Here is a 17,500-nt window from a genome sequence, read left to right as displayed (position 1 = left end):
GTTGCAGACTTCCCTGCTGATAACACACACAGCTTCTTACCCTTTCCCCCCCTTCTGCATTGAATCGGAGGCCATACTGATACCCTGGTGTACATTGCTCTGCTTTAATGCTGGTGAGATCTAGGTGAAGAACATTTTGTTGTTAAAATAACACTGATTACCAACTTCAAACCCAAGCTGTTAACATTTTGTGGATGGAAAGGAAGTTTAAAATTATTTCTTGGTTTGTTTTCAAAAATTTCCATGTCTGCAGGAGTCTTCAGAACAGTTACATTAAGTGAACAGCTAGTCTCCACCAGGTATCAGGAAAGCCTCAGCGCATTAATCCTAAACTGATTTAGGGTACAGCATGCTTGAACAATGCTGTAACTGTAACTTCCTTTTTATTTTTGAACAGAGTGCACATGTTCACTTTGGACATCATGAGGGTTTTCTTTACTGCTGTTCAACTAATTTGAATAAGCAGGAGCAGCCACTGAGAACTGAGAGGTCCCTTTGCAACTGTGATTATTTATAGGCTGTAATGGCACGGAAAAGAATTCCTGATGCCAAAAAGGAAATGGCTATTGAAAGTGTTGCCTGCTTACAAGTGGGGAAAAAAGAAAGAAAAACATTAAAAGCTGAGTTAATTTGATAGATAAGTAGAGAGAGAAGGGTGTAGTTTTCTGAAGTTTCATATGGTTACTGTATTTTGCTAGTGTACTGCTGTGAATTTATACAGGACACCTAGCCCAGGGCATAGGCGCACACAGGATTTGCTTGGAGTCTGCATGTTTCGTTAGTTGGAATGCATCCTTGAACTTGTCAGTGTGAAGGCACCCTTCCTAGAGTAAAATTATCTCCACCTCTTATTCCTTTGTTTTAGTTCGTTTAAAACTGTTCTGTATTAGACTGAGTACATTTCTGTGTTTAAATGATGCAAATTGGATATCCGTAAGCAACCCTTTGCCAAAAAAAAAAAAGGAAAAAAAAAACAGTAGCTAGCAGAAGCTGCCTGGATTTACTGGGAAAACATGGTGGAACTTATCACTGCATTTCTGGTGTAATGGGGACAGAACAGCTTAAATGTAGAACCCTTGCTAAAGTTCTTTAATGGGGAGTTGAGAGACAATTAAGTACGGAGACCTCCAGGCCACTGTTTTCTTAATGTGATTTTTTATTTTTAATTATCCAAGTCCCTGTTCTTTCTTTCTCTGACTGAGGAGACTACAAAGAGTTGTGTACTCTCCCTTATTAACGGTCTCTTCTCTGATAGATTACCGTAGACTGTCCTGTTCTGTGGTTTACAACTAGCTGATCAGCTTTTCAGTCTGGATTTCTTTATCAGGATCCTGCCTACAAGTATGAGGTTGAAGAGGAATGGGTCATACACACTGACTCGGTAAGCACTGCACGTCTTTCCATCTGTCTATGTCTAGTTCTTGACATAGTGCTGTCTTTAGAGAAGATCTGTTAAGTTCATTGTGTTACCCTGCTGCAGTCATCTTATTTTTAAATGTTGCATTATATATATATATATATATATATATATATATATATATATATATATATATAACAGCAAGTTAAAATGATAATATACCATTATGATAAATCTGTGCTGGATGCATCAGCTTAGCGGTGAAACTTGTTTACTTGTATGTGCTTGTGTACCAGTTTAAAGTAACAGTGCTTCCTGTAATTTTGGTTTTGGAATTGACCTTGAGGATGCCTTCTGTCCTAATCTGACATTTGTATGGAAGCTGCAGTATGTCAGAATGGTTGCATTTACTTCTCCCTCTGGATTGTGCCTTACTTTTTGTTTAGTGGTTGTTCATCTTATAAGGGTAGTGCTTTTAAAAGGGTAGTGCTTAAACAGGGAAACATGAAGTCCATAAACTGTTTCTTTCTTTGCTTCCACTGTATTGTCATTTTAGCAAATGTGACAGCAGGACCCTTTTGCGATATTGTATCCTACAGTACAGCTGGACATCTTTGCTCAAATTACTTGTCCATGTAATAATGTCTGCACAAGTTCCAATTGAAATGTTCTGTAAGGCATGAGAAGTAAGGTATTTGTATAAGCTTTACTTGCGTTTCAAACAGATGTGCAAGTATATCAAGAAAATGCACAAACAACATTTCTGTTTATGCATCCTTGAAGTTTCAGTATTAAGTATTTCTTCATAGAAAGGGTGGTGGTGACTTGCAGTGTTTGAGAAAGCTTTGTAGGTAAGGGAAGGGGAGTCTCAGGCCATGAATTGAAATACAAAAACTTAGGAAGTAGTCTGGCATTGGTCTGATTCACTTAACTCATCTTTGTTTAATTTGTCTGCCAGTTTGTCCAGTGAGGCCACTTCATTTAAACCAGTGTGAAGTGATATGTTGGTGTTTTATGCTGACAAGCACAAAGAGTTGAATGTTCAGTAAACAAGAAGCATCTTGTTAGTGGGGTACATTTAAGATTTAAAATTTAAAATTATATGTGAAGATGTTAGAAACTGTTTCATAAAACTGAATGAATAGCAAGTCCTGGACAGGGTCAAGGTTGATGTGTGCAGGAATGTAAAATAGTTTGAAAAGCCCCTTGCTCATGGAATTCTATAAATGCTTTTTGATTTAATTTGCACAAATTTAAGAATGTTATATCAGTTTAGAGATGTTTTGAAATAAATTCAGTCATTTAATCAAAGCTAACAACTGCTGAGTGTTTGTAGATAGTGAGTCATTACAGGTTTTTCCTGTGTTACAGGAAATCCCAGTTGATATATACTGCTTCACATTGTCTGAGGATTGAGCATCCGTGTACAGCAGCTAGGCTGGCAGATGGTTGACCAAGTTACCTTTCCATCAAATTCCACTTCTGCACAGTTCGTTTTTGCAGGAATTCAAAAGTAACGTTTCTGTAGGGATCAAAGACTCCACCATCAGCATGCAGTAGAGTTTGCCCCCATACCACCATGTTTTACTATAGTGGGTCTCGCATGTTGTATTGAAATGCATCAGCTCTAAAGATGGTAGGTTGTATAGTTAAGTATGAAAACAGTTATATCAGGCATGTATAATCTCTAATCTTATATTTCAGGAGATCATACATTTGTGCACATATACAAATATTTGAATATTTTTGTATGGATCAAGCCTACCTGTCTCCACTCCGTCCCCTACCTCCTTAAATATAGATGTTCTTAATCCAGTGTCTTTCCATCTCTGAGAAAGAGCATTCATTCTTTCAACATGAAAATGGTCTGTCTTTTTCTGCTTTCTGTTCTCAAGAGGAGAATGGGAATTCACATAAACTTTTTCAGTCTAAGGACAGTGTTTTAATAAGTAGCAAGTAAACAAGTCCTTTAGTCAACACTCCGAGACGTTGAAACTGATTCAACTGAGATAGCTGAAGTTGTACCTAATGTAATCAAACTCTGACGTATCTGCACTTCTGGGACAGTGAGATGCCCTCTGCAGCATCTTCAGTTGAATGAGGTGTATTTTAGACTGGAACATTTTTGATCTGCCTATCAGAAAGCCTACTACCGTAGTAACAACTTCCCTTCTTGTTTTGAATGGACTCTGTTTCACATAACCATCAGTCTTGTCAGCAGCGTTTTTTGTCTGTTGAGTAATTATTCTGAATACTGGTAAGTTACAAGTAGCATGTGGGGCTGGGACTCCTTTTGTCCTGTAGCTGTGCGTGGAGCACCGGGCTGCTTAATGTAAGGACCAGTATCACTGACAGCCGAAGTTTGTTTTAAGAGTGTGCGTGACCTTTGCTTAGTTTGTACATGCGCCCAGAAAGAACATGCATGCTTATTGCAGATATTGTGGTGTGAATGCAGACAGTGTCGCACAAACTTCTCAACCTAAAGCAGTTAGCTGGTGCAGTGTTATGGGTTTGGAATATTTTTGAGACACAGCTGCCTCATTGCTTGGCTTCAGTGTTCATAGGTTCATAGTTGTATGCTAGGCTAATCAGTAGGATCACTTATTATAAGCCTAGCCATGCAACAAAAATGTGACCCACACATTTGATTTTTTTTAGGGGTGATTTACTGTCTGCTCCTGTCCTTCAGAGAAATGGGAGCCAGACCAGAGGTGAATTTTCAATTACCCAATTTTTGCAGCCATCTGTGAACTTGATCATCCAGAAGCCTTCAGCATTGGTTTTGACCTCGAAAAAGTAGATGCCAAAGAGGAGCGGCCCAACACAGAGTCTTGGCAGACTCCATTGGTTACCTTCTTTGTAGAGGTGGCCTCACCAGTCCTAATCTCTCGGGTCTTATCTGTGAGATAGCTAGCTATCTAGCATGTTATAAAAGCTTTTATTCCTAGTTTTGTAACTTTATTGACAATGCCCTTGTAGGCTATTGTAGCAAATTCTTTAGCCATATCTAGGTAGGCAATATGCACCACTTTCTCCTCATCCATTGCCTTAATTACCTTTTCAAAGAAATCCATCCAGTAAGCATGACCTTACTTTGACAAAGCCAGTCTGGGATGAATCCAGTGCCTGGACATCTCCCAAGTCCTTGTTGATAATTTCCATGGATGGGTAACAGAAACTACACCCCTGGGATCACTTCATTGGCTCTGCTTGACAGCTCAGTTAATTAATCAATGGGGCGGCGAAAGCCGACACTCTGGCTAGGCTTATAAATGCCCTTGGGCAGATAGCCTAGTTACCTACCTATGAACATATGACTAGTCTTATTTGTAAAGCCATGGAAAGAATTGTCTGACTGAGTCTTTGGTGTCCAGGATATGTTGAAGGTCCTCCATTATGAAGGGGAATGACCATCGCAGTCTTCCATTCTCGTGGCCCAAATCCTGCTCTAACACTGTAGTTAAATAGTGACTCCACGATTCATGATCAGTCTTATTTTAGACTGTTCTTGAGACATTCCAGGATGTTATTGGGGCCTACTGAGGCTGTGTTCTTGGCTTTAGCAAAGGCAAGTCAGTACATGCTTCCCTAGTTATAGTTGGAGGGGATATGTTTGAGGGTATTTCTTGAGGGATGGTTGAGGGTGAGACAGGCTAAAGTTTGAATTTAATTTGTCTGCTAACAGGTTCACTGTATTACCAGGCTCGTTAAGTGTGGCACCAATAGTCACCTGGTCAACGTATTGCGGTGTGATGTCCTTCATGGATGCATCTGCAGTCATAACAACTGGGTTGTCCTGTCGTCAGGCAGCCCTTCGGTCGGCCGGATTCCAAAGTCCGGGTCCGGCTTCGGCTGATGTCGCACTTCACCCGACGTCATCTCTGCTGGTCTTCGGGTATAAAGGCATCAGCCGACGCCATTTTCCTCAGTCTTTCTTGCCGCGTGGCGCCCGAAGCAGAAGCTGTTCGCAAGTGCCGGTCGGTCAGATCCAGAGATTACTACTACCGAATACTCCTTCGAAGACTTCTAAAAGCTAAGTACCCCGTTGGGGACTCTCTCTTGCCTCAGCCGATGTCAGAAAAAGTCAATAACTGTTTAACTTGTGGGAAACAAATACCTCATAAAGATTTCCACTCCTACTGTTTGCCTTGTTTAGGCCCAGACCACGACGTAGCAGCCTGTTCGGCCTGTGCTTCATTCTACCGACGAACGCTTAGGCGTCGGTCGGAGTTTGCTGAACAGTTTTTCGGCTCTGATTTTGCGTACATTATGCCGTCGGATCCTCCGACTACCCAAATTATTAAAAAACGAAAAGAAAAAGACCGACACTCGCGGTCCGCGGTTTCGGCCGAAACCATGGTTAAGCAAACCGCGAGTGTCTCGGTTTCGGCTGAAACCGAGAAAACTGATCAGAGTACAGCCGAATCAATGACTACTACTGAGGTTCCGGCTACTTTACTTGAATCGGCCTCAGAAATTTTACCTACTACAGTGGTTACTAGTGACTTATCAGACACCATCCCTTTGGATGTCTCTACCCCAGCACGTGGTGCTGCTAGGCCTCCTGCAGCCATGTCTATTAAGGCCTTTGCCAGGGCTAAAGCAGCCAAATCTACTAAATCAGTGCCTGTTAAACCCCCCTCAACCAGGTCCACTTCTAGTTCACAAATGCTTACTCTGGCAGAAGATTTAATATCCTTAATTAGGGGATCTCAATCTCACCCAGACAGGGCCTCTCAGCCCCCAGAAAAGAGACCTAGAGCAGAGCCCCTCGAGCCTGTGTCCTCTGATGATTCTGCGGATGACTCTGATATTACAGACCAGCCAGAGGCTCCTTTCTCCAATTATGAAGACTCAGATGCTGATGAATCCATTCCAGCTGCTTCTCCACCAGAAGAATTCTCCTTTGGGGAAACCTTACATGCCATGAGAGAACAATTCCAATGGCAGCAACAGGATTTCTCAGATTCCAGAAAAAGACTTAGGACTTTTCTGCACCTACCACAACACAGGCCCTTAGCTATACCTCCTGTCCTCTCTGTTGTGGACGATGCATTTAATGATGTTTGCACTGCACCAGATTCCTTACCTCCAGCACCTGCCAAACCAGATAGATTTTACAGGGTGCCAGACACTCATCATCACCTATACAAGGCCCCACTTGCAGACCCCGAAACTATATCCCAGGGGCCTAAGGCAGTAGCCTCGACCACAGCAAAAAACCCTATTCCTTCTGAAAGGGAAGCCAGGTCTTTAGACAGATGGGGCAAAAAGGTTTACACCTCTGCTACTCTCTCAGCTAGAGCTTTAAACTGTCAGTTTCACATGATACAATACCAAGAGTTTATGCTTGATCAGTTAACTAAAAAGCTATCATCTGATGACTCTATAGATAAGAAATGTCTATTAGAAATGGTAAATAACATACAACAGGTTAGTAACCATTCCTTAAAATGTGGCTATGATGCACTGGAGGCTTCATTTAGATCAGCCATGACTGGCACAGTGATAAGAAGACATGCATGGCTGAAGGAACAAGTCTTACCGGATCATGTTAAAGTTAAGTTATTAGATGCTCCTATGGATAAGACCAGTTTGTTTGGTACACCTGCTCAGCAGGTAATGAAGAAAATGGAAGAAAAGGCAAAATCTGTACAAACGGTTAAAGATTTCTTGCAGGTTCAGCCCCCAAGGTTTAGCAGGAACTGGCCTGCCAAAATTGGTCATTTCCTGATTCCACAAGATCCCAAAGGGGCAGGAATAGACGTTCCAGAGGCAGAAATCAATCCAGAGGGGGTGCCTACAGAGGACGACAGTGGCAAGGTAATAACAGAGGCACAGGCACAGCCACTACCACTACAACAGGACAGTCACAGTGACTTGATTCTAACTCCGCCTACCAGGGAACAAATAGCAGCACCATTAGGCGGAAAATTAACCTTATTTTCGAAAAACTGGCACTATATCACAAAAGACAAGTGGATTTTGCAAACCATAGACCAAGGTTACCGTTTCCACTTCCACACTTTACCAGTCAAAAGAGGAATGCCAAACCTGCCTCCAAATCGAAAAACAGAAGCTCTACAGCAGATAATGCAATTAACAAAGATGAGAGCTGTGGAAAGAGTACCAATAACAGAACAAGGCAAAGGATTCTACTCCAGACTATTCCTAGTTCCAAGAAAGGAAAAAAGTTGGAGACCTATTCTCGACCTGTCCATCTTAAACACATACATCATTGTCCCAAAATTCAAAATGCTGACCCTACAGCAACTTCTTCCCATGCTGGGCAAAGAGTGTTGGCTGGTAACTCTAGATCTCAAGGAGGCATACCTGCACGTCCCCATTCGACCAATTTGCAGAAGATACCTCAGATTTCTTGCAGGATCAGAGCACTATCAATTCTCAGCATTGCCCTTTGGCTTATCTACTGCCCAGAGTATTCACAAAATGCCTGGCATCAGTAATCACCCACTGCAGACTACAGGGAATCCAAATTTATCCATACCTGGACGACTGCCTGATACAAGGGGACAACAAAAGCAAGCTGACAACAGATTTACAAAGGGTCATTTACTTGCTACAAGCACTGGGATACACAGTCAATTTACAAAAGTCAAGGCTGATTCCATCCCAAACAAGGACATTCTTGGGCGCGGAATTGGACACAGTAAAACAAATGGCATCCCTAACTGCAGAAAAACAAAAAGAACTCCCTCTTTACTTCTTGGCACTAACAAACCAGAACAAGCTATCAGCAAGAAAAGTTCTGCAGGCCTTGGGCTTCATGGCATCATGCATAATCTTGGTTCCACATGCCAGACTGCATATGAGAAAACTACAGTGGTACCTAAAGAATTTATGGTCCCAACACAGGCACAGCCTAGAAGCAGAAATTCCACTACTCCCATGCCTAAAACAGGAGTTCCTATGGTGGGCTCAAGCATGCCAGTCAAACCCAGGCCTACCCTTTCACAACTATCAAGCAAGCCAAACCATCACAACAGACACCTCAGACCTAGGATGGGGGGCTCACATGCTGGACAAATGCATACAAGGATTGTGGACGCAGGACCAACTTCACCTACACATCAACCTAAAAGAAATGCTGGCAGTAAAACTGGCAATCCAAAAATTCAGACCATTTCTCAAAGAAGGCCATTTGATGATAAGAACAGACAACACCACAGTCATGTGGTACATCAACAAACAGGGAGGCACTCATTCATACCCCCTATGCAGAATGACTTTGGACCTTTGGAACCTGGCACTCAGCTACAACATCCAGTTACAGGCAATGTTTGTACCGGAAAGGAGAACACTCTAGCAGACATGTTAAGCAGAACCACCTCGGATGCTCACGAATGGATGCTACACCCGGACATCTTCAAGACCATCGCAAAGAAATGGGAATGCCACAGATAGATCTATTCGCTTCCCCTCTCAATCACCAGCTCAAAAAATTCTGCACAAGGACATTCCATCCACTTGCATGGAAAGTGGATTCGCTCTCCTTCAGCTGGAAAGGTCTGACAGCATATGCATTCCCACCTCTTCCCTTGATACACAAGGTATTACTAAAAATCAAGGAGGAACGTCCAAGGATAATCCTGATAGCTCGAACTGGCCGAGACATCACTGGTACCCATTGCTGAGGAGCATGTCTCGGGACAAAATGTGGTCAATACCCTTGATGCCTTTGATGTTAACTCAGAACAACTACAGCATCATGCATCCAAACCTAAAAACGTTGCAATTGACTGCATGGCACATCACATAGCAGCAACTAATCCAGATCTCTCCCAAAGGGTTAAAGACATTATCCTTGAAGCCCGCAGACCTTCAACTAGAAGGAACTATGCAGGGAAATGGAAAAGGTTTGTCATTTGGAGTGCTGAAAGAGGAAAAGATGTATCGAATATAGATATTGCTAACATTCTGGAGTACTTGGCAGAGCTTCTGCATACAGGCCTGTCCTACTCCTCCATCAAGATACTATTCCTCCATCAAGATACATGCATCAGCTATTTCAGCAGAATACACCTTTGATCCACCTGTCTTCTCGCATCCTCTACTCAGGCAGTTCCTCAGAGGGATCAAGAATGTAAAACCTCCTAGGAAACCACCACTGCCAGCTTGGGATTTGAACTTTGTGCTAGAAAAGTTGACACTCACCTTTGAACCAGCAGCAACAGCAGACCTACAGCATCTATCATGGAAAACTGCTTTCCTACTGGCAATAACCTCAGCAAGGAGGGTTTCTGAACTTCAGGCCCTAATGGCAGTACAACCCTTCCTAATCTTCCACCAAGATAGAGTGTCCATGAGGACTAATCCTACATTTATGCCTAAGGTGGTATCCAGAGTGTCTTTAAACCAGGCAATCCACCTACCTACCTTCTTCCCCAACCCACAAAACAGAGGGGAAAGAATACTGCATACCTTGGATGTACACAGACAGCTACGCTACTACCTGGACAGAACAAAAAGTAACAGAAAAACTGACCAGCTTTTTGTAGCCTATGCAACAGGAAGGGAAGGAAAAGCAATTTCCAAACGGACAATCTCCAAATGGATAGGAAATTGCATACGATTCTGTTACTCCTTCCATGGAAAACCAATTCCACAGAACATACGGCCTCATTCTACAAGAGCAACAGCCACTACCACAGCCTTCTTACGAGGAGTGGCAACCAAGGACATTATTGAGGCGGCTACTTGGACCTCCGTGCATACATTTGCCAAGCATTATAATTTACCTCTGTATTCCAGATCCCGAGCAGGGTTTGACACTGCTGTACTGCAAGGGATCCTAACCACACCATAATCTATTCTTCCTCCTCCCCTAGTTGGCTATGGTATTCTACCCAGTTGTTATGACTGCGGATGCATCCATGAAGGACATAGTACAGTTTTGTACCTACCATAAATGTAGATGTCCGAACTGGATAGCATCTGCAGTCAGGATTACCCTCCCTCCTTCCCCTCTGTGGTACTCCTAGCGTATTTACCCTCCTAATAGCTAGCTGGGGGGGAGTCTCTTATGGTGTATTTGTTTGTATATATGTACATACATGCTTATTTTTTGTGTTTGCCTTCTACCTTTTTGGAAACATTGGCATTTTTCCCAAAATTTAGCCTTCCAAGAGGGCAACTGGCATCTGGGGCAAGAAACACTGAGGAAAATGGCGTCGGCTGATGCCTTTATACCCGAAGACCAGCAGAGATGACGTCGGGTGAAGTGCGACATCAGCCGAAGCCGGACCCGGACTTTGGAATCCGGCCGACCGAAGGGCTGCCTGACGACAGGACAACCCAGTTGTTATGACTGCAGATGCTATCCAGTTCGGACATCTACATTTATGGTAGGTACAAAACTGTACTTTGCCCTTGAGGTTTCTGACATGGCTGCAGAAGGTCTTATGGTTATCTTTCACCTGTGAGGCTATCTTAACCGCAAAGTTGGCATTATTTGACCTAATTAGCCCTCTTAGTTGCCTATGTAATTTGATGAGAGAGTTTTTATCTTTATAGGAATTCCTGAATTTTGCCATTTTTTTTCTTTTGTTGTATATCTTGTTTAATCTGGATGCCATCAGGGAAGTTTGTTTCTGGGGCTAGTTCTGGGCTTACTTTTGATGGATACAGCAGCCTCCTGTGCATTCATCGACATGGTTGTACAGAGTTTGAGCAGATCGGTGTAGGCTGCTGCGTTCTCCGGGTTTGGAGGTGTGTAACATTTTGACAAGTCATCACTTAATAAAAGGTAGTTTCTCTTGGAATAGTTCCTAACTATTACTAGTTTTGCTGGAGTTAGAGTAGATTTTGATTTCAAAGGAGACAGTTTTTATGGTTGGACCTTGCCAAGGAGGGTGAAACATCAGAGGGTGCAGCATTCTCCCATATTTGTGAGTTACGAGGTCTGGTATGTTGGACCCTCAAGTGGGCATATTCACTCTTTGGTCCAGGGTGTTTGTATTACAAAGTCCAGAAGTATCTGTACCTGTAGATTCCCATTCTATAAAGAGGTAATTAAAGTCTCCCATGAGTAGGGTGTTCAGTTGGATGGCAGGTGTCTCCAATAAGTGCAAGTATGCACTGTGGGCTTCTCGGGACATGGAGGATGACTTATAGCTGGTTAGGATATGGTACAGGATTTTGTTTGGTGGTCTGCACATGGAGAAACTTCAGCATGTCACCCTGTTTGACCAATGTAGAGGTATGCTTGTTGATGTATATCGAGACACCTCCAGCTTTTAGACTAGTAGCTGCACAAACGAGGGTTAGTGTGGAATGCACTGAAGCCTTGTACTGCAGGGGTACTCTTCTGCTTAAATCACTTAGTAACTGCACAGATGTCTGTATGCATAAGTGTGAAAAGGGCTTGGAGGGAGTGTAGTTTTTTATTTAGGCTCCTGGCACTGAACAGTAATACCTCGAGGTGCAGTTGAGTTAATTTTGCTATGTCTGTAGGTTTGCCAGCTGGGCATTGCCTAAAAAAGCATCTGGAAGTTTTAGCGAGTATTTGAAAGCCTAGAAGGGACAGGTGCCAACCATCCTTGGCAAAATAATGTGGTCTGTTAACTATATCCTCCCAAGCTGACAAATATTGGATCTCTTTAGAATGACAACTGAAAACAGCCAATTGTTCAAATCAATCCTCTTGTATTATGGCATTATACTCTGTAATGGTAACGTGCTGCTCAATGCCAGGGTCGTACCAGCATGAGAGCTCCATTATGTTTCTCTTCACGTAGTCTAGGAAGGTACATCTCAGGTCATTTAAACCCACATGGACTATGATGGAATCAGACTAGTACCTGTGGCGTAATCACTTGAGTGCATGCATGATTTGGTGGATCCTGACTGAGGATAAGCAACTAACCATCATTGTCTCCTTGTTCATCCAGGTTAGAATGGCATCGGTATGTCTTACATTGGAGTCCCTATGACAACAGTTCTTAGAGGTGTGTGTGCTTACCTTAGGGGCTTAGTGTTTGGGGCTTCATTGAGAGTGACTGTATGTGTAGTGTTGTGTTGTTTTTAAGGGGTGCCTTTGTGATTGCTGAGGCATAGGTTTTGCCAACATGTGGTGCCTCATGTTAGTCTGTGGGTGTTGTATGCATGGTTTCAACAGTCTGATGTGTACTTGTTTGCAAGAGTTTAGCCTCCAGTGTCATTGTGCAAGTGCACCTGTCGCACACTTTGTTTCTTTAAAGATTCAGTGGTTATTTGTAAACATGAGACCATTGGTACATTGTATCAAGATGCCCATTTCCGTCAAGCTGGCTACAGAGAAGTTATGAAACTGCATATCCATGCTGTCCAGTCCTTTGACTGCTGAGCTACAAGGGGGTGGTGTACTGGTGTTATAAGATTATTAAGGCTGCTTTTATTGGGACAGATTATGCTAAGAATTAGGGGAAAATTTGACCAGGGCACTGGTGATTTTTTTTTTCAGTAATTTCTGTGGGATCTAGACCTGAGCAAGAACCAGCTCTGGCAAATGGGCCTCTGTCATCTGAAGGACAGCATGCTCAGGAGTGCAGCCTCACCCCCCACACACACAGACACACACACACACACACACACACACACACACACACACACTGCACCTTTCAGTATTGGTAAATTAATCCAAACAGCTGGTGTGGGAATATAAGCCAGAACATTCTGCACCAAAGGTGTGTGTGCTATGTGTTCTCAGCTACTGATATTACAAATCTGAAATATGTTCCATTGACTTTTCTACTGATATAGGTTAGAAAGAGTGGATTATACAGGTGTAACATTCCAGGTAAGGATGATGCATTAGACGGGGGGGGGGGGGGGGGGTAGGTACTTTTTATGAGCTAATGTTGTTTTGTCTTTCGGCTTTTTCCCGGTAAGGGGTCGCCACAGCGGAAGTCCAGTCCGCTAATGATTGGCAGTAGATTTTTACGAAATGCCGAGGTGTCAGCTCGACACCCAACCTTCAACAAAGGCACGCCCATTTACGCACCCATGTCTTTCGAACGCTACCCAACCGCAGAGAGGACATTGTAGACTTCACTCAGAAGACCCTCCCAAGCCAAGCCGAGAATCGAACGGGAGAACCTCTTGCTGTGAGGTAACGCTACCGCCATACCACCGCGGCATTCTACTTTTTGTGAGCTAATAGTGTAGGTAATTTTGTAGTTGTGTGGGTGATGAAAACAGTGTCATTTTCCTAAGCATGCCTATATGGAAAGCAGTTGTGCACAAACTGTATGCCAGAATTTTTTTTTTAAATTTTTTATTGTTTGCATTATTTGCTAATGTTTGAAAGGGGCACTCCATTGTACTGAGGGAATCTTACACATTTCTTACATTGTTGACACCTGCCTAAAGTGGGTACAGTGGTACTTTGTGATTTGAAACAGCTAGAGATGTTGTGTCCAGGGTCATGTATAGAAGTGGAGAGTGCGTGAATGAAAACCTTAACTTTTAGTCTGTGCTGTCTTGTATGTCTACTATTTTTAAGTACTGTAAGCTGCACTCGTGTTGAAGGTATAGGTTCATCTGTAAAAGCATCCGTGCTTGCTAACCGCTCTTATTCTATGATCCCAGAATGTACACTTCAGTTTAATAGCATAGCTCAGGCTTGTTGAAACTTTTGCACTAGGGACCAGATTTAACATGGCCAGGAAATTTCTGAGCTCATCCTTTACCTACAAATGTTGCCTTGTTCATTAAAGTATTTGTGTGTTTTCTAACATTTGATAGCAAGGGTACCTCTATTGTGTTGTTTTGGCTTCATGCTGCCATTGAGAGCAGAAATTGTAAACTTTGACCTAAGGGAAACTAACTTGCCAGCATGTCACTCCCTAATAACCATGCAAGACTGTTCATACAGTTCATCGGAACTTCAAGGTGACGTGGCTTCAACAATCTACACAATGCCAATATCCATTCTCAAGCTGTACAACTTTTGTCAAGTAGGGCTAAGCCACTTAGTCAGTCCTGAAGTAAATTTTGATGTACCAATCCAGTCGTTCAGTTTCCTTCTGAAAGATGATAATGTATCATGGTGCTAATTGTACCTTCTTTAACAGCAACTTCTCATCTCGATGCTCATGAAAACTCTACTTCACATAGGATCTCCCTATTTCTGTCTGTTTGCCTATACTCTGCTTTCCTATCAGGGATTGATATCAATCTCTAGCTGCCTTCTTCTTTCGGCTTTTCTTGGTTAGGGGTCGCCACAGAGGAACACCTGTCAGCTCATGATTGGCAGTGGAGTTTTACAGTGTCGAGTTGCCAGCCCGGCACCCAACCTTCCACAGAAGGCACATACACGCACTCACACCTAGGGCCAATTTAGAGTGTCCAATCCACCTACAGCATGTCTTTGGGATGTGGGAGGAAACCGGAGCATCCGGAGGAAACCCATGCGACCACAGGGAGGACATGCAGACTCCGCACAGAAGGCACCCCAGCCGAGGATCGAACCGGGGAACCTCTTGCTGTGAGGCGACAATGCTAGCCACTGCACCACCGTGGCTGCCCGATATCAATCTCTAGCCTACAGTCCAAAATAAATGATTGGCCTATTCCCATTCTGTTACCATTCTCACTCTAATTATCTGCTCCCAGTACCTTGGTTCTTTTGCCAGTTTTGTCCAACAAATTCAAGCCACCTATTGCCTGTATCCCTAATTGTAGGCATCCCTATTGGTAGAATCTCTTTTCTCCATTCCAATGCTGGCTTGGTTCTTAGAATACTTTTTGCTACTTTATGAATATAATAATCTGCATGGTTATTGTTCACCTTAAGGATCTGCATCCAAAATAAGTCTCTCCCTTTTTCTTGAGCTTCTCCCCCATTTCATCATCCCTTTCCACTTTGAATTATAGGTTTCTGTTTGTGCTATGTATAGGAACCTTAACTGTGCAGCTCTGAAATCTCTTCAAATTAGGTAATCCCAAACCACCTTGTTCAGTTGGAAGAGTCTTCTTATCCCACTTGACTCGTGTCTCCTCCTCCCTGATAAAATCCTTCAGCTATATATTAATTGCTGTCTAGAACCTCTCCACTGGTTGATAAAAACTTGCTTGACCTGTGTATAAAACTAAAGGGACTAAACTTTTTAACTGCTTGTATCTTGCTATCCATATAACAAAGCTTGCAGTTTCTCCGTTTTTGTATTATCTTTTGTTTTGCCTCTTCCCACTTATCCTTAGCTGCCACACACAATCCTTTTTAATCCTTACTCCTAAATACGGCATTTTGTCATGTCCCCATAAAATATTGATATTGCTGAACCAATTCATGTGTGGCTACATAATTTACAGCTATTGCCATTGTTTTCTCTTCATTAATTTTGTGTCATGAAAAGATATGAAACTGCCTCAAAATGTTCCACAACAGTGACTGGCATGTCCTTTTCTGGTTTTATCAGGTCTAAAATAATATCTCCAAATAGAGCCATCCTTTCTTGACTACCATACCAATTATATGCTTGAATTTCTGAGTCTGTTGTCAGTGGTTCTAAATATAGTGCAAATAAAGAGGAAAGCTGACCGCCCTGCCGGGTTCCTCTGCTCAAACAGAAATTATCCGAAAGGAACCCACCCACTTTAATTTTCGCCTCTGATGCCTCCTAATCAGCCTTATAATTTTATCAGGAAATGCAAATGCTTCCATTGCCTTGCTAATAAACTCCCAGCTTACTCTGTCAAATGCTTTATCTGCATCAAGACCCAACAACAACAGTGGTACTTTCTTACGTTCAGCTTCCCTCTGGATCATCGGTCTTCTGTTAATGTTGTGAAATATTTGCCTCCCCTCCACAAAACCACATTGATCCATATATATCAATTTTGGCATCACCTTTGCTATTCATTTTAGAAATTATAGACCTAAACGATTCATAATATTGATTTAGGATTGAAACAGGCCTATATGAAGCTGGATCTGTTGGGCCTTTACCTTGTTTAGGTATAACAGCCACCACTGCTCTCTTCCAGGATGTTGGTGCTTCTCGTCCTTTTAAAGCTCTGGAAGGGTTTTTTTTTTAAGTATTTTTTATCAGTTTTTTTCCCCTCCTAGCTTCTTAACTTTCACAGGAGTGCCATCTGTTCCTGGGGGCTTTCCTGTGGATTGGTTTTACATCACCATTTTATCTCATCTCCTCGTTTCCTGTTAGTAATTGAGCCTCATCTACCTCTAACCTTGGCATATTTACTTCATCCATAAACCTTTCCATTTTTACATTTTTTTGGTCTCCATATTTCTCTGCTTTATACAGACTTTCATAAAATTGCCAAAATATTTGTAGGACCTCTGCAGGATCCCTTATCTTCCATGTTATAGACTCCCTAAGCTTGGTGACAACCCTTTCTACTTTCCGTTGCTTGAGTCGTTGCGCTAAAAGTTTTTGTGCTCTGGCGTTAGTAAAAACAGTTGCTTAACAGGAATCTTTATAAAACTCATGCACGTTGTTGAGGCAAACTTTTATTTTTTTAGTTGGCATTTTGCAATTGCTCCTCATCTTGTTCTGTGAGATTCCCCTTATTCTGCAATACTTTAACATTTGTCAGTCCTTTTGAAGAATTCTTGCAACTTAACCATATGTTTCTCTTATTTCAACCCTATTTTAAATTCTAATGTTATCCCACTCCCTAACTATATTTTCAGAAGAAATTTCTATACTCTCTAATAACTCCCAAATAATTTCCACTACGCATTCTTTAAGTATCTCTCTCTTCAAGAGATAGGTGGGAAAGCACCAGTGTCTCATTAATGTCCATTCTTATTTCATTACCCTGCGTTTTGTGTGCATGATATGATAGTTATTGGATACGTATCAAAGTTTTCAAATGCACATGCTCGAGTGAAAAGTGAGAGCTATCCAGCTTAGTCCAGTTTTTGAATCTTGGGGAATATGTAAATTCACTCAGAGATCCTACTACTGAATTTACATCTTCCATGCCAAATATTTTCATAAATTTCTTCAAAAATCTACCTTCATTTTGTTATATTTTCCCTTCTAGGCCCCTAGACACATCCTCACTGCTTCAAATCAAATTCTAGTCCCTACCTGTAAGTAATGTTCCCTGCTGAAAACTGACTATTTTTTTTTTTCCAGAATTTTCATAAGCTCCATTATAGCAGTTTTAGGA

The 17,500-nt window shown here is 42.2% G+C and overlaps 1 protein-coding gene across 2 annotated transcripts in view; it reads left to right on the top strand.

Moving 5' to 3' along the window:
- MOB2 (MOB kinase activator 2) overlaps window positions 1-17,500 on the top strand; it is an 884,625-nt gene that overhangs the window by 281,498 nt on the left and 585,627 nt on the right. Inside the window, exon 1 of one of the 2 annotated variants that reach the window (XM_044059676.1) lies at window positions 718-1,381. The exons of the other annotated variant lie outside the window; for it this stretch is intronic. Within the exon in view, the coding sequence (XP_043915611.1) occupies window positions 1,344-1,381 (38 nt within the window). The 5' untranslated portion in view covers window positions 718-1,343. Of the gene's footprint in view, window positions 1-717; window positions 1,382-17,500 lie in introns of those variants that run through there. 2 annotated transcript variants of the gene reach the window in all.

The sequence above is a fragment of the Protopterus annectens genome, chromosome 17.part0 (genome assembly GCF_019279795.1).
Source record: "Protopterus annectens isolate FY-2018-M chromosome 17.part0, PAN1.0, whole genome shotgun sequence".
NCBI classification, from domain to species: Eukaryota; Metazoa; Chordata; order Ceratodontiformes; family Protopteridae; genus Protopterus; species Protopterus annectens.
This window is presented reverse-complemented; position numbering and strand designations above follow the sequence as displayed.